This window comes from Megalops cyprinoides, chromosome 8, assembly GCF_013368585.1.
Source record: "Megalops cyprinoides isolate fMegCyp1 chromosome 8, fMegCyp1.pri, whole genome shotgun sequence".
Lineage (NCBI taxonomy): Eukaryota > Metazoa > Chordata > Actinopteri > Elopiformes > Megalopidae > Megalops > Megalops cyprinoides.
This window is the reverse complement of record NC_050590.1, coordinates 38,413,027-38,438,137: the sequence shown is the minus strand read 5'-3', so window position 1 is coordinate 38,438,137 and position 25,111 is coordinate 38,413,027. Positions and strand designations below refer to the sequence as shown.

At 41.4% G+C, this 25,111-nt stretch overlaps 2 protein-coding genes across 4 annotated transcripts in view; both read right to left on the bottom strand.

The window, feature by feature from the left end:
* LOC118782394 (BTG3 associated nuclear protein) overlaps positions 1 to 19,397 on the bottom strand; it is a 36,044-nt gene extending 16,647 nt beyond the window's left edge. Inside the window, exons 1-11 of the mRNA XM_036535723.1 lie at positions 19,331 to 19,397; positions 15,079 to 15,280; positions 14,654 to 14,730; positions 14,213 to 14,391; positions 13,941 to 14,048; positions 13,281 to 13,450; positions 12,957 to 13,196; positions 12,687 to 12,845; positions 11,242 to 11,366; positions 10,996 to 11,067; positions 8,545 to 8,589 (exon numbers count right to left, since the gene is read on the bottom strand). Of these exons, the coding sequence (XP_036391616.1) occupies positions 8,545 to 8,589; positions 10,996 to 11,067; positions 11,242 to 11,366; positions 12,687 to 12,845; positions 12,957 to 13,196; positions 13,281 to 13,450; positions 13,941 to 14,048; positions 14,213 to 14,391; positions 14,654 to 14,730; positions 15,079 to 15,151 (1,248 nt within the window). The 5' untranslated portion in view covers positions 15,152 to 15,280; positions 19,331 to 19,397. The remainder of the gene's footprint in view (positions 1 to 8,544; positions 8,590 to 10,995; positions 11,068 to 11,241; positions 11,367 to 12,686; positions 12,846 to 12,956; positions 13,197 to 13,280; positions 13,451 to 13,940; positions 14,049 to 14,212; positions 14,392 to 14,653; positions 14,731 to 15,078; positions 15,281 to 19,330) is intronic.
* A 459-nt stretch (positions 19,398 to 19,856) lies between these two features.
* Positions 19,857 to 24,088, bottom strand: pdcd2l (programmed cell death 2-like). Of its 3 annotated transcripts, none has more exons than XM_036535107.1 (6): positions 23,848 to 24,087; positions 22,645 to 22,808; positions 22,086 to 22,517; positions 21,322 to 21,435; positions 20,943 to 21,094; positions 19,857 to 19,991 (listed from the first exon to the last, which is right to left on the bottom strand). In XM_036535107.1, exons 1-6 carry the CDS (start codon positions 23,950 to 23,952, stop codon positions 19,861 to 19,863), a joined length of 1,098 nt encoding a protein of 365 aa, XP_036391000.1. In that variant the 5' UTR covers positions 23,953 to 24,087; the 3' UTR covers positions 19,857 to 19,860. The 3 variants fall into 3 exon arrangements, with proteins under 3 accessions (XP_036391000.1, XP_036390999.1, XP_036391002.1); XM_036535106.1 differs by having other exon boundaries at positions 20,943 to 21,100; positions 23,848 to 24,086; XM_036535109.1 differs by lacking the exon at positions 22,645 to 22,808 and having other exon boundaries at positions 20,943 to 21,100; positions 23,848 to 24,088.
* Positions 24,089 to 25,111: the final 1,023 nt, after the last annotated feature.

Here is a 25,111-nt window from a genome sequence, read left to right as displayed (position 1 = left end):
ATATGGCACTGCCATATTGTCGGCAAGGATGTTCTGTGGCCAGGAACATACCAGGTATGGTTGGGCAGTGGTTGGACCTTCCTCTGTGTGGCTCCTGAAGGCACAGGATGTCACCCTGGAGACTACTGCACAGCTTGGCTAAGATGTTCTGTTTTGCAGTAGAAATCCCTTCGATGTTGGTAGAGATGATTGCGAGTGCAGGTCTTAGAGAAGGTCTGCGCTTACATTTGCTTGCATTTCTGGGCATGATGTTGTTGATAATAGGAGTGGTAACATAATATTACACATAAGCAAAAATAATGCAGTAATACAGAAATATCACAGTACTATCTTTCAGCCTGTGCATCTCTCTAACCGGTGTAGCCTGAACGTGTCTGTGAACTAGTCAACCCTTTTGCACTTAACTGAAAACAATTATAGTAACATAGAACTGCAACAGAAAGCTGATTTGATTAATCTATCATGAAAAGTGTATTTGCATTTTAAGCATTCATTCAAAATGATGTAAATCACTGCTTCATAATAAAAGCAGTAAATGCAAAATACAGCCAGTGCTGCAATAACACCCACAGCCAATGGGTCTGAGCCATGCCCTAAACAGAACACACCAGCCCCTACTTTATTTCCACTTTATTGAAACATCAAACTGTCATATTAAAACATCTTTCAGAATCCTACAGTTGATGCTTTTTTGGTCCTATTTTACTGTCTTTATTGTTCTTCCACTGCGAGTGGAAATAAATAAAACTAAAAATCCCTGCCTGTTACTCTACACATACCCCTCTACTCTGCTCCCCTCTGGAGGAGAGCCAGAACACACCCAACCACACCTGCGTATGTGCGGCAGACCCAGACACTCCGGGGAGCAGAAACAGACCCTGACACTCTGGGGAGCAGCACTGGTAGACACACATGCACAGGCAGACAGACCAGATGGTGAAGGCTGCCTCTCATGTCTCCCACAGACAGAAGCACATCGCCATAATCCAAGGCTCTGCTCATTGATCATGCAAAACACACACAGACACATACACACACACAAAAAACCCAAATCTCTGTCTGGATCAGCAGGCTTGGGTACACTCAGAATTTCTCAGAGTTCCCCAAGTATGGAAGGAGACTCAAAATTTGCAGACACGTTGCCACCAGGTGAGGGAGGTGTCACTGTGTCATGTGGATGCACGTATTGCCTTGGTCCCGTGTGCAAAGGTGAAATGCAGTAAAGCTGAGCCAATACGGCAGTCACACTGTCCCTGCTTGGGGTAATGGGAACACACTGCAGCAAATGCACTCTCTATGTTTCTGTGAACCATTTGTTCTGACTGAGAGTTGCACACAGTCAGGCATTATCCCTCCAACAGAGAACAGTATAGGATGTTAGAAGTACACAGTCAGACACTGCCCCTCTATTTGCAGATGGTATAGATTATTAGAAAAGGAGGCCCACAAAGTCAATCCTCACATACCTCATCTGTTAACTGGTTCACTCTTGTTCCAGATCTGCCACCACCAGGCATACTACTGAAAGGGCTTCCCCTGGACCCCATGGAGACCACCAGCAAGTCATGTAACTTGAAAAACTGTAAGGACCAGTGCCAGCTACAGAGCTGCACAGCCCAAACCTGACCGCCTGGTTCATTGTAGTTACTGTACTTACTCAGGGTAAGCTATTACCAACGTACAGTTAGTCATATGACATGGAGATATGCTACATTCACAAGACAGAATGTCATGAAAATACTTTAAGCTCTGCATTTATTAGGAGAGTTCCATAGCTGTCAGAAGAGAGGAGTAAGGTGCCATGCCGCCAGGTTGGTCATTTCTGCCAAATTGTCACTTGCACAGACCTCTGGTATTTTGGCTTTTGTTTTATTTTTTTTCCAAAGATCACATCAACTTAGCAAAAACATACATTGCAATTTAAAATATCAAGATGGATTCCTTCCTGGGCAGAAAGTCATATTTGGGTTTTTTTAGTTTGTATTTTATCATAAACAACCAGTTGGCCTTTTCTGTCTTCTTCTGGGTCCACTCAGGACTAGCAATGTCACGGGTTTGGCTTCTTCAGCTTACAGGTGACATCACATCGCCATCCCTTGTAAAGCGGAAGGGAACTGGAGAAGGAATGACATGCTGGTTTAAATGACATGTGGGTCGGAATGACAGTCAGTTGGAAGGACACACTGACTGGAATGGTAGTCAGTTGGAATGGACTGCCAGTTGAAATGGCGTGCTACCACCTGTTGCTACCTGCTGCAGGACTGTCTTACACCTGTCCAAAAACAATCTTGTGGCAAATATACTGCCTTGCAGTTTCAGACATTGAACACTGATCACTTTTCTTGTGCACTTTTCATTTTGTTGCTTTGATTTGGGACCTGCTGCTGACATCACCATGCAGCCAGAGCCAGCCTCCCTTCCACACATGAAAATTGATAGTGTTAATTCAACACTGTAGGTTGTAATCAGGATGCCAGTAGATAGCATTTATTTGAGGCCTACAAAGACCCTAGCACCTTAGCAATATAGCATAATGGTTAAGGAGCAGGACTTATAACCAAAAGGTTGCTGGTTCGATTCCCTCCTGGAGCACTGCTGCTGCTCCTCAAGTACCCTTAACCCACAATTACCTCAGTAAATATCCAGCTGTAAAAAGGGGTAACATTGTAGAAGAAGAAAAAAAAAACGATAGTAACCGATGTAAGTCTGGATAAGAGCATCTGCTAAATGCCAATAACGTAATGTGTTTGTTCTGCTGGGACTTGGAAGACTATTTTTGGAGCCACCTTGGTTCTCTGAAGCCAATTGTTGGACTACCATCTTTGTGCCATTGTTTAAATAAAAGTAAACTAAACTGAACAAACCATCACTGTGGCTCCGGTGGCTATGGAGCCCACATGACAGAGTTGGGTCGTGAAGAGATCCCCAGAGTGGGAAGATTCACTTCTGCTACTTTGGATTGGGAAATCTGCCTTGCACCACTATTGGGTTTATATGTTTTTCCCCTCTATGCACACACACCACAGGTTTGGCTAGGTATTCCCTTTTCAGCCATTTCTCATCATTTGTTTTTGAGCCAGGGGTAGCTAGTCATAACAATATACATAAAAAAAATGGTACTGTAAAAACACGTTCATGTAAGTAGCAGCCTGTCACAGCATCTACACAGCATATACACAGACAATGGCAGAACAGATAGGTTTCACCACCAGTATTCACTCCTAATCCTGAACAGTTACATTTTACTCTACATGTTACAACCAAATTAAACCATAACTCTCTTCTCCCTGAGTTTAACCAGCTAAGCAGCTCCTAACCAGAAAACAAAAAAGCAGAACCACTTCAGTATGTTTAGCTAACTAGCATTAATTACCTAACCTCATTTAACTAATCGGAAAAGGACTGGTCTTATGGAGGTTTCTGACTGGGGGAGTGTGTTGTTAGTAGTGTATTCTGTCTGTGTCAGGTGGAACGTTTCCAGACTCTGTGAAAATACCCAGCCTCACTCCAAAAGATGGTGTGTGCCACTTCCATACACAGGCTTAATTTTATTGATTTAATTGAAAATCTATTTAGTGTGCAAACAGGACTCTCATAATTAGTTTGAAAATTGTATTGTATACATTGAAATGCCATTTTCATTTTTTTCAGGGAATTTTTTTTTTGTAAGAATGTGTTTAAACTAAATATGGTGCTTGGGAATGCAGTGTAGTACTGATCTGCTATCATTTTAGATTCCTTTCATAATTAAAACAGATTGACACAACCAGAGAGAGGTGCTGAGGGAGAGTGTTCTGTTGTTGTTATGGTGAGTTGGTATGGTTATAACATGCTTATCATTCCTGAAGCTCAGAGAACAGAGCACGCATTACAATGTGCCACATAGGGACCACCAGATACAGGGCATCAATAGTACTGTAAACAAACATTTAGTCTACAACAGGCAGCAGAGCATGATGGGAAATGCTCACTGACAGACTGACCATGATCAGCTCACAAACAGGCATAGACCTCCTCCTTTAATACTGGACTTTAGAGCAATGAAACAGGGCTGCTGCAGTCTGATCGTAATCAGACACAGGATTCATACAGACATCAGGAAATTAATTTCAACTTTTAAGTACTTTTCAAGCACTATTTCCCCATTTTCAATGACCTAGCACAAAACAAGTCATTCAAATGTGTTAAAAATATCACCGTATATTGATATGAAAACAGTTCGTATACTATATCATATTTCCTTGGTATTCTCCTCGGTATTCTTTTTTTCTATTGAAAGCATGATATCAAATTCTCTAATTCTCAACCTTCAACTAGCACAAAAATGCAACTCAAATTTGGAGTGTACAATCTTCTTTATTCAGAAAACTCACTCAAGAATGATTCAAATCCCCAAAGAACTATGTTCTTTCTTCATCATGTTCTTAACTATAAGAAAAAAATACTTGACAATTACTTAAAAATTGTACATGTATGGATTTCACTGAATAATATGTATGGACCAGTGTTGAAACAATCAAACACTGTAAAAGTAAAATCTAAGTAAAATTATATTAAGCACATAACCCACATACAATGTACAAAACCTTGGTGATATAATAGAAAAGGTTGCCAGTCCATACCCACAGGCATAGAAAAAAGCATGTAAATACAGTATTAGTCAAACTCCTAAGTATGGTATCATGACAGCACTAAATGCTGCAAGCTCTGATTTTTTCTTTTAATGATGTCTTGAAGCTATTGCATCTAATAGGCTACCTTCTCCTGCATTAGATGATCAGTTGCCTTGGCTAGAAAAATAGCCTGCAACTTTGAAACATAAATGTTATGTTATTATATATAAATATGATGTTATTATGTGCTAGCTAGCTGGCTATGGGTGCATAATTACTAGGCATGTTATCAGCTGTAGATTAAATAATTTATGTAAGTCGGCTAATCAAAACCTGCTAGCAGTCTAACAATCTGTACGAATGATAGACTGTTCTCTTCAATGTGAACCGTTTACAGGAATGGTCCCGGTAGCCTATACATTCAAGGACGAATAATATCCTGCTTTAATTTAATCATCATATTTACTTTAAACACAAGGTATTTGGGGGCCAAGCAGCGAAGCTGCGTAGGCACACATTGTGTTTCTACCTTTTCTTATTGGGGGCCAAGCAGCGAAGCATTGTGCTTGTAGCTTTTCTTATTCTTCTTCTTCTTCTGGCCAGGGTGTCTATGGCAGCCCTTAGAACCGTATGGTAAAAAGTTTTGAAATTTGGCACACTGATTGGGGACGGTCCCTTGATTCTTTTCACCAAGTCAGTCATTTTCATCAGTTCATGGCAGTGCCTCGAATGCTCTAGCACCACCAACAGGTCAAAGTTGGAGGTACAGTTACGCATGTGACTTTTGAACCGTATGCCCGATTTTCAAAAATGAGGTACCATTGGAATTCTTGGATCAAGCCGAGTTCACTCCATGACAATTTCCAAAATATTGTATTTTATTAAAAAGTTAAAAATATTTTACAGGTCACACATTTTGTCCAATTTTCACCAAATTTGCTACAGATGATCTTCAGACTAAGCCTCAAAAAAGTTGGGTTTTTGATTTGTGAAACCATTTGTCTGTTACAGCCAATCAAAATCAGCAGTGAAGCATATCTCAGCATCTGTACATGGACTCGGGACCTCTTCCTGAGGTTGTGCAAAAAATTTGCATCATTTGACCTCTGTGGGGCACCACAATAAGTAAAAACATGTTTTGCCCAATAACTATTGATGCGTTTGCCATTTTTGAAAGTGTTCATCCATCCATCACAGTCCATCAAAATTGGAGGTGAATCCGCCAAACAGGATATGAGGTCATATCTCAGCAACGTTTTGATGTGATGACACTGACTTGGTTTATATATCTGGTCCCCTTTCCTTAGGATATCCAACAAATCTTGAGCCATTTGACCTCTAGGGATGCTGCAGTAAGCAAATATGCATTTAGACATCTTTTGACCACTAAAGGATGCTATACCATGGAGAAAATGTAATTTTGCTCTTAACTTTTTGGCTTATAACAGTTATTGTTTTGTTTTCCATTGTTTTGTGATTTCAAGGTAAATATATCCCAAACTGTCATGAGTAAGATGTTGCTGAAACAATTATTTTGCTTCTCCTACTATGAAGTAAGTGCAGTGTTCATCAAATTTGTCTTTGTATCATCATACTGAGCTTCACAGAAGTTATCAGTTGGATTTATAATATTTGCAAGCACTCATCCACTCATTCATCCATTACAGCCAAATGAAAGGCAAACGACCAAAACAGGATGTGAGCTTATATCTCAGTTACACCCAATCTTTGGTCAATGGACATAAAACTTGCTATCAGTGCCTACAGCCACATGATCAGATCAAGTTTCCATGGCAACTCTTCTGGATTGCTTGGCCCCCTCATCGCTGCTTGAGGCTATATTTTTAAGTATTTGGTTGTTACCCAACACAGTTATGTTGTTTTCTAGGCTACACAAACTGTGATGCACTAATCGGGCTGAATTTGTGGAAGACAATCAGAAAACAAAACCACGCCACCAGTTTTTGTAGAAAACACAGTGATTACTGCACTCAGATAATGAAATTTACAATATAAAATCATCTCATCATTTTGAAATATTTCCGGGCAAGCACCGCTTCCCAAGCTTACTATGACCACCTACCCTTGGCACACCCAATATTACACAAACAGTTTTTGGAGCATCTCTTCCCCACATTGTCAAGGCCTGCTACTCTCTCTTATTCAGACACAACTTTAAGAGAGTGCAAGCACTGAAAAAAGAAAAAAATATCAAATTTAACCAGTGAAAAAAAAACAATCAATCTAAATATTTCCCGCTTTACAAACATAAACTCTAGCCCCTGCAATAACAATGTCGCAATGATCTCAGCTATCACTACCTAGCCATCATTAATGTTATCTAATTCGACCAGCCACCTGCCATAATCCTGTTGTCAATCAGGATCTTTAATGGCCTTACCTGCTGATACCTTGGTTTATGGCTGTTCCAGGCTGACTAACCCATGCTGGCAATGTCAAAGTCCTTTACACAGCTTACAGCGGGCTCAATGAGGATTCTTGTTATCAGCCAAAACCCAGTTACTATACTCTTCCACATCCTGCCAAGCAGGGTTGAACTTAAAATTTTACAATGCCAGGAAAATGTAAACATTGTCATCTGAGGTTGCCAAACTGTTTCCAACGTGCTCAAAATTGGAAGAGACACAATAACACGACAGCTGGAGAAAAAGCAGAATCGATTCTGATGGTTTTAATGAACAAAATGTTGGGAAATTGTTACATGCAACATTCTAAAACGTCGACTAAATCATTGTAGTTTTAAAAACTTTTTCAAGCACTGCATGAAAAAGGGTATGTTTTCTTCCAGGTATTCCAGTTCTTAAATTTGTGCGCATCAATTTCAAGCACTTTAAACATTTTAAGCACCTTGTGTGAACCCTGCAGACAGGACTGCTGCAGTGTGAACAGAACCAGAAAGGACTGCTGCAGTCTGACTGAAATCAGAGAGGAAAGCAGCAGCCTGCCCAGAACCATATAGGACCGTTGCAGCTGGACCTAATAGGGCCACTGTTCAGTAGGTCATATCAGGAAAGGAATATGGAAGGGTGGGATAAATCTGCAGAACTTGAAAGACAAGGAAACACAGAGTATAAAGAAGGAGCACAACAGCCCACAGCCTTGTATTCACCAACACAGTGAGATCAGAACTGCAGTGCAAATTACACATACACAGACAAATACACTCACTCGCACACAGACACACACACACATAAACTCTTGCCAATACTATTTGCCTGTTGCATGGCAGTAGACAAACAGATGGTGACTCAGCCTGCAGGGTGCTTTTCTTTAAGACTGATTTAATGAATAAAGATTAAATAAATCTCTTCACTGAACATCTGTGATCGTCACACAGTCAGCAAACAAAAGCAGCCTGTGTCCACCTTGATCTTCCTGAGGTCATGAGACTGCCTTGGATCTCGCAACAGAGAAACAGGAAGTGTTCAGTGCATGAGAGAAGGAGACACAAAGGGGTTTTGCCAATAAATCAATGCAGGGAAGATGTCACAGACCATAAAAAGTGTAACACATGGCTATTTTGTTGAGACACTACACAAGGCAGAAAAGTCAAAAACAATATCTCACTCTCATAAATTCAGCAACAGTTTACCTCCAAACAAAAAACAGAGACGCAGAGAGAGTAATGCAGAAATACCCTGTGCAGAAAAGCCTGACCGCCCCTAGAGGACAGACTGTGCTCACAGACTGCTGCAGGCTCCCAGAGACGCACTTGATCACCAAATGTGAAAATACAAGGAAATGAGACAGTTAACTCCCCAAGTGAAATTCAGATGTACCTGGAATTCCCAGCACTGAGGGACGTGGATAGATTCTACTGCCTCTTGGAGGAGGCAAGGAGTACAATACAGACTGCATAGTAAATATCTCAATAGTCAATGTTGGATAAACCAGACCAACACACTCCTACCTGTCCATCCTGCCCAACATGAACTTGGTGGATCTGCAGATTCCCCTGAGAGAGGAGACAGAGACCAGTCACACATACTGTCTACAACAAACTTATACAATGTGCAACACAGAGTCATTCAGTCTGTAACAAACACACACTCAAAAGCCTGTCAAAAGCCAATATATATGTACATTCCCTCTAAAACAAATACACATAATATACAACAAACATGTACTCTGCCTACAAGCCTATAATATATGCCCCCTTAACAAGGGATATAAAGGGGTAATCAAACAAGCGCTTTGAAATAGGTCATAGTTTCAAACATTTTGAAATAAATGGCTTTAATATCAGGGATGAGCAACCTTTCAGGAAAGTAAAGGGTGAACAATGCATTACACAACAGTGCACACACAGCATGAGGCTTGCGCCATATCCAAAAATTTCACACTGAATCAAGCAAGGCCAAAAATACCAATATATAAACAACATATATATGATCAGATAAAGATTATGTTTATTTGAACAAAAATACAAAAATTCATTTTATGTTCTGGCAGACATGTTTGGTTTTTCAGTGGTGGCTGATGGTTTGAGTCTTGTATATTAACCTATCATTAGGTAACTCATCTACTAAGAATAAATGGCTGATACTATTAATTGTCGAAGTGGGAAGGCTTTTAATTAACAATAAATTGATGTACTGTGCGCACATGCCTTAGCTGTGTGTTTCATCTTGTAGTCTTCATAAACCGAGTTTTTAAAAAAGGGAAGCATCTTTATTAAATGTGACATTGCAATTGTAATGAAATATGTTATGAAAGCATTTTCATAGCAGCTGGATACAAGAGGAATTGTCGGGCCGGACATGTGACAGACTTCGTTCTGCAATAGAATGAAGTCTGCATGTCGCAGACTTCGTTCTGCCAGCTCCCTAGTACAAAGTCCGCCTCATTTCGGAGTGAGCCCATGTGTGAATATAGCAGGCGACGTTCCGGAGAATCCACCGCGAGCGAATGAGCATGTTGATGACGTTTCTGTCATGCGACTGGCGCAAAACCAGGGGAATACAAACATCTGCCTCATACTCATTTCCGCGTGCCTCAACATAGCTTTCCACTGTTTAGTTGACATTGCGCATATGTCCAAATACATGCTATTTTGAGTCCAATGATCATTAAAGAGATAGTTACATTGCCACTGATACACTGCCAAAACTTGTCTCTTACAATAATTAATAACGTTGGTTAGTAGTTTATTATCTGGTTAGCAGCTAGCTAAGCTGTAGCTAAGTAATAGTGATAGATATAGTGAGATAGGTGAACTGGTGACCTAACATTACATAGCGAACAACAAAGACTTACCTTATTGTTATAATAAATGTATAATTAATAATAAATTATGTGTACCGGTAGCACCATTTGGATGGCTTTGTGTGATTTTTTTTTTATAGGCTACCCAAAAGTACAATAGCTATGTTCGCCTTCTCCTCCTCCATGCCACGTTATGTACCCGTACCACGAAAGGTAAGACATTGAGAAGAAAAAAACTGAAAATACTTCAACTCACAAATACTTTAGGTGATCTCGTCAATACTTTTAACTCGTGAGAATGCAAGTGGCGTGTAACTGGAAAATACCATGAGGAAATCTGGACATTTCTAAACTCGCAATGATTTCAAGCGACAATGTAACATACTACAAATGTAATTATTAATAGTCGCATACTGGGTACTACACTGAAAAATAGCATGCAATATACAGTATATACTTGTGTAGTACGCAGTACACAGTATGCAGTAGGTGGTTTCGAATACAGCCACTGCGATTTCTGCAGGGTAGTTTTTGTATCATGTTCTGCCTCCTGCACGCTCTACCCAGGCGCCGCCCCTCACCTAAACCAAACCAGAGTATTTCCTGTAGGTGAGAACGCGTCTGTCACGGACAATCTCCTGTTGCGTGCTACATGTGTGAAAGGGCAATTCCGGCCAAGTTGCAGACCTGATTCTCCGCACTTTGTCCAGAGTTCATATGTGAAAACGACTTAAGATATGCATCAATTTAGCATCTGTGCCATGTCAGTGCGTTTGCCATGTCACTTTTTGCTTTGTCACTCCTTTATCTGTGCTTTGTGTCATTGCAGTATCTGTCATGGCCACTTTAAATCCAAGAATAACTGAATAGCATTGCATTTAATTAAAATGGTAGCCTACAGCTGCCAAGCAAAGAATCTCTATAATCCTCCATTGGGTTCACCGGTGTACAGTGTAGTACCCTCTACTGTATGTGGACAAGCTTTGCGTTCAAAACACAAATCAAGCTTGCACATACAACCAGCACACACATAGAAAGGAGGAGGAGGGAGAGGAGGAGAAGGAGAAGGAGAAGGAGGAGGAGGAGGAGGAGGAGGAGGAGGAGGAGAAGAAGAATAAGAAGAAGGAGGAGGAGGTGGAGGAGGAATGGTGCTCACCTCACTGTCCTGTGTGATTTGTACCTGCTCCCCCTGGGGGACCTGGGTAATGTGCAGGTGTCCCTGAGGAATCTGACAAATGGTGCAAGCGAGGTGGAGAGGGGGAGGATGAGAGAGAATTTTGAGTGCTGAGAGCAAAGTTTGACTGTAGTTTCCATACAAACTATATGTATCATTAAATTAAAACCTATTACAAGCAACATGGAGCTATCTGTGCATGTATATGAGATAGAGAGAGATACTCACCACCTGTACCTGCCCATCCTCCCCAATGCGATGGATCTGTAGCTGCTGGCTGTTGGCCAGAGTGTAGTGCAAGGTCTGTGGCGTGGAGCTCTCTGTAGGGGATGTCTCTGCTGCACTAGCCCCCTCTGGAGGCACAAGGAAACAGCAGGGATCTGTTTACAGACAGCCTGGCAGTGACTCACTTTTCAATGGTCAATAACTTTGCTCAACCCTAGAGACCAATCATTTTTCTGATCTATGGAATCAGGCATGTAGAATCGTGTGTATGTGAGGTGCGAAGATGTTATAGTCTGTTCATACAGTCAAAACTGCCATGACTTCCATGCCAAAGGAATATATTTTGCTGAAATCACTTGAAGGTGTGATCCTATAGCCATGAAGGGGTTTACTCCACCCCCATCAACATCTTCCAGTTTATTCTTTACTTGACAGTATTTATTTAGAAACAGGGGAATGGATGATCCATTGTGTCAGCTCATAAAACCCACCAACATGCTTTCAGATTTGGACCCAGCAGCATAAAACACACATGAATACAGAAATGCGGGGCCTCCAGCCCTGACAGGGTTCACCAGCCCACACTGGATGGAGGCCATGCTTATCACACTATTCTGAGTCATACTTCAAGCAGTGGACCTCAGGGGTCAAAGTAATTTCAGTCACTCATGCTGAGGTGAAACACTCTCAGACAAAGACTGAACAAACCATCACTACAAATCATCACTGATTACACTCTGAGTTAGAGGCAGGGTGTGTTATACGCAGCACTATGCATTCGAGGCATTTTGTGTTATATGAGCTGTAGTAGATTAAAGGCAGTGTGTGTAATATGGATCACCGTGAATTAATGGCAATATGTGTTATATGGACTGCAGTGAATCAAAGGAACTGTATTTTTATAATGAATGCATTTGTGCATTACAGCATCAGATCCAGAGTTTTCTGTTTATAAAGCTGGTGTGTATTTCTGGTGTTGTGGGGAGGAGGGGCTGCCCAGACAGGGTCGCAAAGTCAATGATCTCCACTGTGGAAGTGGGGGATTCCACAGGAAACATGCACAACAAAGGCATTGTACTTCATATGGTCCTGTCTCAAGAGAGATGCTTGTCAAACCAAGCATGGTTACAGGACACATCCTGCTTGCAAATGTACCCAACCAATTAGAGAGCACCAGCAGTGACATGTGATATGCTCTGTTCCCAGTAATGTGGGTTTGCCCCAGAGGTTCCACTTCCAGCGACTAGAGATGACAGGCAAGGAGTAGTTACTGTATGGGGAATCCAGCTGTTTGCTGGTCACTGCTGCAGTCCATATATTATATCTTTAATTCCTTTACTCCTTTTTTAAACCTCCTTTGAGAAAAAAAAATACATAATCAGGGCCCCCTAACAGAGTTGCATTGGTCTGTAGGTCACCCAGGACAAAATGTTCTCCCAGCATGGTACCTGAGGTCTGAGAGGCAGGGGTCCGGCGGGAGAAACTCTTGACAGCCAGGCTCTGGCCGCGCTGTTTGCGACGCCATGCAGTGCGACATTTAGAGTCTATGCTCTGCTTGATGCGATACCAGTCAGACTCAGTGATGCCAAACTTATAGAACAAGTGACCTGAGCAAGACAAGACAGGAGGGGTTAGGGCAGATAGGGGGAGTGGTTATAGAAGAGAAGGGAGGGAAATATTCAGACAGTGACAATGGGTGAGAGGCAGTGGTCACTCACAGCGAATGCCATAGATCATGAGTGGGTCAAGCTGTCTCTTGCCATGTTTTCCCTGGCCGGAGAGGTTGGAGACTGCCTGAACTTCGCGGTGGAACAGGTAGTCTAGCAGGGTGAGCGCCATTTTCTCTGCTGTGCGGCAGTTGGTGCTAATGTGCAACATGTCAGCCGGCGAAACCGGGCACCTCACACGCATCTCCACATTGTTCTCATCGCCTAGCCAGGTGCCTCCTGGGTAGTCCTCTGCAAAATGGCACAAAAAAGAGCAGTATGTGAGTGTGTCTGCGCTATGGTGTTGCTTTTAAAACCTGTGACCCCTGACCCTACCTTCGGAGTTGAGGGTGATGACAGTGACATTGTTGGAGCTCTGGCCAGCAGCCTGGCCGCTATTGGACACCGAGTCACTGGCTTCTGAGCCACTCTCCACCTCCTCCTGACTCTCCTCCGGAATCGGAACCTTCACCAGGATGGTGTTCTGTCTCCGTCCACTTGTTGTGCTAAAGGAGGAGCAGCGAGCTTTCAGTGTGGAACTAAATTCTCTCTAAGTCACACTATGTACTGCACTGGGAGGCTGTCAACCCCATAATATATTTTATATATCCTTGTGTTTCTTATATCCTCATATTTCCTTCTATCTTTACAGCCATTACACTTTTTCTGTGACATGCACCCCTGCCAAATTGGAATTTCAAAGAGATTTGCTCATGAAAATGTCATATGCTCCATGAGAATAAACACCTTTTCAACCTGAGTTTGTCACATATTATATGTTGAGTTGTTTTGAGTAAGTGCAACAGTTGTTTGAATGTTTTAAACTTTTGTGAATAGTGCTGCCATAATAACCTCTATTCACAGCCAGTCCTGACATAGGGTAAATCACTACACTGGTAGACCCAGAAATGTACAGAGGGAGGTGTGATTATATCTTGTGTTGTTCATTATCTTTGCACAGAGGCAATCCTGACAGGACGGAATGACATCACTCACTTGCTAAGAAGATTCTCCAATGACTCCGCCCCACGGGTATTAATCTCCTCTGGCCCCGCCCCTTTGGGCCGGTCACTGCTCACAATCACATTTGTCTCAGGGACAACGCTAGAAGGTAGGGGTGGGAGGAGATTGTAATACTATTGTAAGTATAGAAAGGAGATGTAAGGCGATGGAGCACAGTCTGGCACCAGGGTTAAAATCAAGACCAAAAAAAGCCTATCCGGTTCCCTGTCCTCATCCCTGTAGTCTGTTCCCAGCTGCAGGCTCACCAGCGAACTTTGTTCCAGGTCTGTGTGGCCCCCAGTGGAGACCCAGCCACCATAGGCACCTGAATGGGACCCTGATTCTTATTCATGACCATGTCCAGTTTCTCCTCCAGCGCCTGAAGCTTGGTCTCAATGCCGTCCAGGCGCTGGCAGATGGTCTGAGTGATGGAGTATAGCAGGGACTACAGAGAGAAAGAGCCAGTGTTACACACAGACAAACAAGGAGTACAAGAACACCTGAAACCCACTTTTTTTTATTCTGCTGGAATTTTCTGTTCATTTGCACAATTTCCACAATCCCATAAATTCTCAGTATAGATGCCCATAATGCCATACATCACTATAGATTACTGATCTGTTTAAGAGGTTATACAAAGAGCAGTAGTGTAGCTTCTCATGATGTAGTTAATCTCTCAGAATACCCATAATGCACTGTGTGTGTACCTTGAGCGATCCATCCTGGCTGCTGATCTCCAGTCGCGGCCGTTTCCGGTCTGGTTTATCATCAGCATCTAAAACAGCTGCATCGATCACGAAAAATGAATCAAGAATTATGTCCATTTTCATAATCAGCATCATATGTATACTCATGAACACAATTATATTCATAATTACATGCATACCATTATTGTATTCTTAATTGCAATTAAATTTCCAACCATAATCATAATCGCTATCATTTTACTATCTGTTCTCACGTTCACAAACTGACTGCAATATTATTCATAAAAACAATTATGGTCATAATAATGTCTAAACTAATGTCTCAACTTCCTTGACTAGGAAAATACTCAATCAGGACCAGTGAGACATGGGGATGCTGGGGAGCCTGGGGGAGGTTTGGAGGTGTTAGGGAGAGGCACTCCTACCAGGGTGGTCTTCTTGGTTCAAATCTTCCACTGCAATCTGCACCATCTCCACCAGGTCCTGCTCTGACATCATTCAGGCTGAGGTTTCCACAGAAGCAACAAAAACGCTCCAATCACAGACCCCCTCTCACAGGTATCAGACAATCATTGATAAGTAGGGGAGACCGTAAGAGGCAGAGCCAGGTGGGAAGTTCTGATATTCCTTATGAAAAGAGATTATGGAAATAAAATGTTTAGTGAATGAAACAAATCAGTACATTAAACACCAAATATGACCATTGACAAGGCATGTCAATAACCCTTACTGTGCCCCTACTCTGTGTTACTTCAATCATGCAAGGTGATATCTCTGGGAATGAAGTCTCAGATGCGGGTGGGTAACACATCAGTGGGACTTTATGATAGCAGTCTAGTAGTCTTCACTCCCTTCACTCTCTGACTAGTTCTCCATGTGCTTCCTACTGGACACTTTAAAGAGGAGTTCTCAACTCTGTTCCTCAAATCCTCAGTAACAATCATCGAGGAGATGAGTTGGAGGATGCAAGAAGAAAAGAAGGAGGCACCTAACATAGTGATGGACATGGAACAACCTTTCTCAAATTTCATATGACATTTCGTAGGAATCCCTTCTGTCTTTCCAGGGCAGATCTTTTTAATCATGATACCTATGATTAATGTACTAGCAAAACACTTCATCCATAGAATGATATTTTGTTTAAAAAGCCAATTCATAGAATTTTTAAGGTCAAGTATTACACCACTTCTTTATGAACTATTCAAAAAGCCACAAGATGTGTGCAATTGCTGTCAATATGGGTAATTCCTGGTCAAATCAACAGATTTTAAAAAATTTCCCAACTGACCATCTTGGATTTGCTTCATACTTTATGTAAATAATGTCATTGTTCCCAACAAATAGTGTGCGAAATTTTTTGGCTTGTATCCTCTTTCGTTTCTGAGATATGGAAGCTTTAAAAAGGGGGCGTCGTGTGCAGAAAAAATGAGTGTTGCTGAAAAATCACAAAGTTCCATAAGTCATTACTTTTGAACTATTCATGCTAGATGCTTGAAATTTTCAGGGATTGTTCTACGCTATTAGATGTCTTCAACTTGTAAAATAGTTGGCCCACAGTTGCATATTTGCCAAGTTATGGCTTGCTGAAAATTGTATTTTAAAAATTCTTTCGTGCTTTGGAGCACTATATCTTCACACTGAACCACATCAGATCTTTTAAATTTTATACATAATACTCATGCTATAGTACTTTCTCAACAACTAGGTGCATGTCTGAAAGACATCAAAATTTCTGATTTATGAGGCATTAAAAATGGAAAAAATGATTTCACATCTACATTTCAAGTGCATATTGCCCATGTATGACAAAGTCTACCATAAAAACAATCATACCACTGGAAAGAGCATGTTTTAATTAGTAAATGCACAAAACATGAAGTTGATACCTTGAACCAAACTATATTAATTAAGGTATCAAACACGCCAGGTTTACTACAAATGGAAATTCTGCAAAACCCAGTTCTACAATTCAACTAATTGCAATGTCATGAAACTGAAAGCCTTGAAGAAATAGTGTCTTCTTTAAGAGCTTGAACAATGCACTGATGTCTTTTTCCAAATCCAGTGGAAGTTTATACTGCCTGCCAGTTGTAAGTGAGGCATCAAATGATCTTCAGGATATGCACAAGAGGGGCCCAACAGATATCCTCTCTCCTGGGCCAACTGTAAGTCTTAGAGGGACTATGAGGACGCATAACACATTCATTCCAAGTAAATACATTGTTTCTGGAGAGCATAGTTTGATATTTAGTCACTAGATGGCGCTCGTCACCTTTTTAATAAAAATTGTTTGCGATAGTTCCCTTGACCTTTGATGTAGTCCTCACCACTGTAGACCTTCTTCTTCACCATTCACATCATGACTGTCTTGACCACGCTGCCAGGAACCTGGGTGTGGTATTGGATGCTAACCTGTTCTTCTCAGAAAATATGTTTGTTTTGAAAAGTGCTGGGGACAACGACGGGTTCCACGTGTTCAACTAACTAAAGGCTTTCAAAAAGCGGTGGGGACGAAATGCGCCACGACAAAAAGTGCTGGGGACACGTCCCCATTATAAATGATGCCTATGCATTTTTACCTTATTGCTTATCTAATGACATATAGCCTAACAGGTGTACCGCCATAAAAAGTTAAGCTTGCAAGCTAGCAGCGCAGGCTACTTACAAAAAAAATGTGTTTTTTTTTTGTTTTGTTTTGTTTTTGTTTTTTTTTGTAGCAGCCCTTCTCCTCCTCCGTGCCACGTTATGTACCCGTACCACCGAAAGGTAAGACATTGAAAAGAAAAAAAACAGAAAATACTTCAACTCGCGAATGCTTTCCGTGAACTCGTCAATACTTTTCACTCGTGAGAATGCTAATAGTGTCTAACTGGAAAATACCACGAGGAAAGCTGGACGTTTCTAAACTCGCAATGATTTCACGCGACAATGTAACATACTACAAATGTAATCATTAATGGCCGCATACTGGGTACTACACTGAAAAACAGCATGCAGTATACATACTTGTATAGTACTCAGTACACAGTATGCAGTAGGCGGTCTCGAATACAGCCACTGTCTCCCGCCAGATGGCGTAAGATTAGCAGTTTGTCCGAGACTTCGTGGCACTCATCCGTGAAATAGTATTTTTCTGCTTCCGCTCACAAATAGTTTAACTCAAGTATTACTACGCAGGTGCGGCCATCACAGTGGTTTCTCCCTATGGCGTGTGAAGTTATTACAATGTGCCGACACAAAAGAAGGAATTTGCCTTTTACAGCGGAGGGAAAATGTCCACAGCTACAGTAACTATCTTCGGTTATACCACATTGAAGCCGAACTACTTTACGCCGCCCATGGGTACTTGCCAACCAGACAGACCACAGTAGATCAGGTACCGTGCTATCTGCCGGAAGACGAGTCACTGGTTCTGTCAGTGCCTTAACTCAAGTGTACCTCGGCGGATTCACTTGCCCAGACTGACGGATAAATCAGATCCACCATATGTTACTTAAATTCATCCAAATCCATCAAAATGGTGAATCTCCCCCACGAAGGTTATTGCTCAGGCATTTTTTGGGCACCTCAATGAAACTTAGGCAGTGATCTGTATGTATAAATTTACTTATCAGTTTTGTAGAATCCTATTCATAATTACGCAAGTGCTCACTGTCCGGTCCGTGTTCATGACCTTGTTTGAGTCATTTACACCAGTAAGAGAACAGTTTCGAATTATTATTCAGATCGGAAAAGTATATTTTATTTGTGCTGGTTCACAGTGAAGAAATGGTTAAGTGCGTATGCAGCATACATCAGATTTGTGTGGGAAGCTGGTAAAAAGTAAAATAAACGGCAGCCTGTATGTACACAGAATGAAGTTACATTCAGAGGTTTTCAGAATAAGAAGAATTATCACAGATTGTGCACCATTAACACTGATGTCAGCGAGCTGGACCAAGAACCTACATGCATAACTAGTAACTGCAACTAACTAATCTACAAAGATTAATATAAATTATCCATCTCAGATAAACTATTTGAAACCATCCATTTCACCTAGTAGCTACCCATTTGCGTAACCTAGCTAAATTAGCTAACATGATTTCTGTTGGTTACAGCGGTATCAATTTAAGATACCTAGACTAGCTAGCTATTATAAGGCTACAAAACAGCGGAAAAGCTGTATCAGTGAAAATGTCATCCAGCTAACAAAAATTGCGATTTCACAAGTAACGTTAGCCAACTACCTCGCACATAGAATATATTCAGTCTTCCATTGACTGCTGTATACCAGGTCAGTGTACATACTTTACCTTGCCCAAATAGTTCAAACATTTCATTAAAAACGATTACAAATTTACGGAAATCCCATCGCTAACTAGCCCGCTAGCTACCTACCCAGGGTATTCCGAAAACTAACTAGTTTAGCTAACTAGGGTACATTTGACAAGTTTGCATTCGCAGCAACGTTGGCTACCATGCTAGCTAGCTAACTAAAAACCAGCTATCTAGGCCTCAACGCCTGTACTACAGACCACAGACAAAAAATATGTTATTGATTGCAGTGACAATTAAAGGTTTATAAACAAGAATTAGCCAGTCCGTTAAAACTACGGTTAAATTGCACGCCTCGACACCCAGTTCAGCCTACTCTCGATAGGGGGATATGAACGGCGTGAGTTTGGTCTATATTACCGTGTGAATGATGAATTCTCGTGTTGTTTGTAGAGATTCCGATAATGGCGTCCTTCCTCGCGAGAAAAAGCCCTAGTTTCTGCTCGGCTCCTCGCGTTGAAGAAGGCTGCACGGACAGTGCTCATGGGCGGAGTCAAATGCGTCTCCTCCGTACGTGTGGAGCTCAGCACGACCGTGTTTGGTCAGAAACAGCCGCGCACATAAATGTGGATTTTGATCTGTCAATCATCAAGTTCAGCTACGATATGCCAAATCGAGGTAACAAGAAGGCTGGTCTTTACAGTACTGTTGCGTTAAATATAATGTCCATATACATCAAGGTGTTTCAGATATGATAAGCGATATTATCAGTTAACAGTATGTTATGCTTGTTTTGGTCTTTAAACACTATCCAGCTATGTGTCTGCATTTGGCATCAGAACCCAACCATGGATCCCCATGTTCTTTTTCACACAGAGGATGTTTAGAGAAACAAGAAGTCAGTTTTCCATAGAGAACAAATCCTTTTTATTTATAACACTGTCACGTTCTTATTTGAAAAACATATGGTCTGGGTCTGTCTGAACAAACAGGAACTCCTCCATAGGCATGTCTGAGCCAGGTACCCAGCAACTTCTCCTACAGGTGAAGACCAGTACAGTCCCAAACTCCACCACCACCTCTGAGAATTACAGAGAAAGAAAATTTTAATTTTACCAGCAAATCAAGAAGGACTTTAAACGTCCTCTGCTGTAAGGCAGCACTAACCCCACATTATCTCCTGAGAAACACATACTCAACATGAAGACCATATCTAAGACCACCTTCAACCGCCAAGGGGCTTTCCATGACATCAAAACAGCATTGATGTTTTTTTTCTTTCTAATGTTTATCATTTAAAACCTTGTTTAATAAAGGTTTTGTATGGAGAGCTAGCAGAACTGCTTTTCCTGTTCTCACTGCACACCTTCAAGAGTACTTGGTCTCTGATGTTAAATGACACCTGACCCTGATTCCTTGAGGTCTGATGTCATTTCCAACTCTGCCAATGTTTTTTTTTCCATTTGTCCATGTGGAAGCTGTTTTGGAAGCTACTAGAACATGGAATCTGAAACAGGAAATTATTATATTACTGCTACATGCCATATACTTTTCACTTTTGTGTTTTTACTTTTTGCTGAAGAACACAAATTGTAATAAATTCCTGTTGGCAATAACAAAATCAGACATGACTGGTATTTGAGTGCAGCTTCATAATAATGAGTCAGCTTTTAATTAGTTTAAATCTGCTGAGTTCATGAAATCAATCATACAGCTGTTCTGTGCCTGTGGGTCAGGTCTCCTTCTGTACATTCAATGGAATATGTTTTTCACCTTAACACAATAGGTGTCTGCTAACAAAAATAATAATAATATTCACTTTAAAAATCGTACCAGATGCAGCCAAGTAACACATGTTGTTAGTCTTGATATTTTCATGGTTGATGAAAAAATGATTTAATCCCTATTAAAAGGTTGAATCCCTATATGTGTGAGGAATCCACCACTGATCTCCACCAGGGAGGGGCTATGGCATTCACACTGGTGAGCATGCATGTTCATGTAGAAGTGTGGTGCTGACCAACACACCCACCTGAGTTAGAGTCCACACTAGTGAGCAAACTGACCAGTGCTGGCATGAGCTGAAACTCAAAGGTCCTGGGGCTGGCACATTGACTACAGGGTGGGATCATCAGTCTCATGTTGGATGGAGGATCTGTGATGAATAAAGGTGACCCATCCCAACTGTACCTGCAAAGAGGAAATAATCATGATTTCCTACAGGACACAAAATCAACAACCCATTTTTATGCATAAGCTAGATGCAGTTATCTGTGAATCAGTGCAACATGTCAAGGATGAAGAGGCAAGAAGCCAGGATCAGTATCAAGCACTCACTGCTCAACCTAACAAGCTCTCCACCACCACACCCCTCTGACTACACACGACAAAATTGATCTGTGTCTCCTCACCGCACAATCTGCTCTGGACACACAGAGATGTTCTTCATGAACCTGAAGAAAACGTGGTCACCATGCAGGACTTTGGTCTTCTCATATTTTTCCACCTCACCTGCATTTTCACACCTGAAAACACAAACACAGTGGGTTAACATGATTGTCAGTCTTAGGAATGAGTTTGAAGCTGGCCAATGTAAGTGCCAAAGCATAAGCCAGAAATTGAAGCATTGAGAGTAAAATAAACCACTAATCTGAGGTGATGTATCGTACAACTTACATGTTGTATAACACATTGTACAAAGACAAGGGAGTTCATCGAGGAAGGACATCGGGAGAACATTTTTACCTTGCGTTACATTATCATACAATTACACTGACATTAACCCAGGGAGGCCTTCTGTATGTGTTTGTATTTTATTGGAATGGGACACTCATATCAGCGGTATTGTGTTGCACTTGCGTGTTGGGTCAGGTGTGCATTAGTGTTCTCAGACTTCTGTATTTGCTGTTCTTGTTTGTGTAACATTTTATCATTTCACTGGTTGAGAATGTTTACATATATTTTTTATATATTGTAGTTTTTTTGTTTCTAGTTTTGTAGTTTTTCATCCTGATAATAATGCAGATATCAAATTTCACTCATATATTGAATCACATACATGTTCTATACAATATCCATGTTTTTGTTGAAAGCAGTTTTGATTTGCACATTGGAAGTCACTCTTGGTAAGAAAATCTGCTGAATGAAAAAACAAATTTAAATGTAAATGGTATACCTGTCCATCTCCCTGATAACACCGCCCTCTCTTTGCTCATACTCCTGCAGTAGTCTTTGCACATGCTCCATGTCTGTCTGTCCAGACAGATCGGCCTCCTCCAACACACTGATGTAGTAAGGGCAGAAGACAGCTGCGGATCCTGGCAGAACCAGGCCAAGCCCATGTAGAGTGGGCTCCACGCCTTCTGACAGACTGAGCCCCTTTAGTTTGCTGCTGAACTCTGGCTCGGACATGGAGCCAGTGTGAAGTGTCACATCACTGTGGGCAGAGCCTGCTTTCTCTGGTGCCTTCTCTCCTTCCAGGCTCCAATCATCTGCTTCTTCACACCAGTCTCTGGTTGCCTCTTTGACGGCGACACATTTAGTTTGCTGGTCTACACACACAGGTTTGACCTCTGAGTCTAGGCATTGTGACCGTAGTGCTATCCAGCTATACACACATCACAGACACATAATTAGGGACATGCACAACCATACAGATACATATTACAGACATCTCATGCAATCTTACAGACACCACACACAATTACTGACATCTAGCTAGTATGAGACATTACCTTTTGGATTTTCCATAGCATTGTGGGCTTGGACAGGCAAAAATATTTATGGTGCGGTGATAAGGAGAGGCCTCCAGGGGGCAGTACACTTGTACAACATGGGCAAGGACAGTACTACACAGAGCACACCTTGGGTAATGTAATGTTATGGTAGGAAGGCAGTCCTAAAATAGAATGGAAGGTGTATCTGTCACTAAGTTTATTCCAGTAATATGCACAGACAAAAAGAATACATTTTTAACTGGACCTTTATATTTTCATGCTTTCTGAGTGGCCTATCATAATAATTGTGATACATACAAATTGAAACATAATAATTTAAAATTTAAATAGATCATTACATCCTGATTTTAACACCTCAGCTGGTTCACTGTTTTGCAGTTGGTGGTATCAAATCAAAAGGTGAATTCGAGCTAGCCAGAAGTCGAACAAACCATGTTTATCTCCGTAGTCAGACGCGTTACCCATTGCACCGCTAGCCTGTTTTGCCAAATTACAAATGAACTTAAAAATTGCGATGAGCAACTACATTTCTCCATTTATTACAGATTAATTGTATTTTCCAGTGTTATTTTTCATATAACGATACATTCGTAAATCCTAGCAATTATTTCGAGCACCTTCGAAACCTACGATAGCAACAGAAGAAGATGATTTCTCTTCTTCATATGCGTTTCTAATCTGCATGCTAACTACGATAGATGTTGCTAACTATCTAGCCAACCAGGTGGGGTTTTATCAGTTTGAGACGGTCGTTATTCCCAAGATTTAAAATGTAACAGTACATTCCTCGGGCTAAACCTATTCTCATGTAGCTATCGCTAACTTGGCGAAGATCTGCAAGGAAAAACCACGGACCTGAGTCCTAAATTAAGATTATCTGACGTCTTGGCGGAGCTAAACCTCTCTAGAATTGGTTCACTCAAAACGAGGGAACAATAGCCAGCGTGAACGTATTAACAAATCAACCAGTTTCCAAGGCATAACATTTTATTTGTAACAGGCAGGAACATTAGCCAGAAATGTGATTTTTCGCGTATTAGTTAGCTAGCTCGTTAAAACGCAAGTTACATGGCTTTCTACTGCTGCTGACCAACTCCAGGACAAATGCTATCTCAAGTTAGCTAGCTAATCCATTAACATCTTGGTTGTTAAATCCTACACATTGTTCATTATAATCTAGTAAAGCATATCCCGTCTTACCGGTAGACCTCCAATTTTGCTGGTAGAAAAAGAGGACACGTTTTTCTTTCCGTCAATAGTCGCATCACAAAGCCCAATCAAAACGGACTCTCGCAAGGTAGCCATGCTTGCTTGCTAGCTAGCCAGCCAGCTAGCGTGGGCTAAGTGGGCTGTGTCATTACCCGATCCGTGCCTGCTGTCCGATACGATCTGCAAATGCGCATGCTTTCACACTCGGAATCGTATTACTGCCCGATTTGTATCACGCATGTGTGAACATTTTACGGCGTTGAAACACTTGACGGCCGCCAGCGAGTTTACGTGACCGGAAATAACTGGCAGTTCACAGAGAGAGTCTGTTTAAAGATATTTAATGCTTGTTATTGATGATCTGAAACCACTTCGCGTCGTCTATGTCAGAGGTTTTCAACCTTTTTGGGGATAAGGCACATCAAAGGTCAAACCAGAACGTCAAGGCGCACCAACTTAAAGTTGGTTATCGATTATGAAGAATGTCACACACGTTAAGATACGCTATAATAACGTCATTAGCGAGATGTGACCCATATTGCACTACAGCAGACTGCCAAATAATTATCAAACAGATAGGCTAGTTAAATCCGACATGCGACCGTGTAATTTATTGCACTGAAGTGCATTGGAGCAAGAACCTGTCCGACATAGTCCGGCATCATGAACAGCAACATGCTAAAATAAAACAAAACATTACTCCATTAACCCTTTCGGACGTACGATCACACTGGTGTGGTTTGCCCTTTAGCGCGTATGCTAAAACCGGTGCGATTAGAACATTAGATTGGAAACTTTCTAGCTAATTTTAGCTTTGAGGAAACAGCGATTTAGCGTTAAAATATAGCAAATGCTAACTGAAAACTTAATAACGCTAATGAAAACATAATGAACCATGTAACGTAACAAGCGCGTTACATAACGTAAAAATGAGTTACGTGCGAAACGGTTAATAACATTACACCAGCAATGGTACTTTTTCACGTAAAGATGGCGGACTTTCCGGTCTGAGCCAACAGGGGGTCTCTTTACTTCTGGTTAGTCATCTTCCCTATTACTAGCGAATCGACAGTGGCACTGTCGAGAAGCAAGAAGTGGTGTTGTGTACCTTTGTGTACAAACAGCAAACAGAAACAGCCCTATTTAAGCTTTCACGCATTTCCCGTGATGAGGACCACAAGAGACAGGAGTGTACTGGAGGTGGGGGGGTGCTAGGGAATTAAAGTATAAATTTGGCTACGATTCCCAAGTTCTG

Coding starts and splice junctions, on each gene's coding strand:
- pdcd2l (XM_036535106.1), bottom strand. CDS start 23,952: ATGGCTACCTTGCGAGAGTCCGTTTTGATTGGGCTTTGTGATGCGACT. Junction 22,809..23,847: donor GCAAAATTGGAGGTCTACCG/GTAAGACGGGAT, acceptor ATTCTATTTTAG/GACTGCCTTCCTACCATAAC. Junction 21,101..21,321: donor TGTCCAGAGCAGATTGTGCG/GTGAGGAGACAC, acceptor TCCTCTTTGCAG/GTACAGTTGGGATGGGTCAC.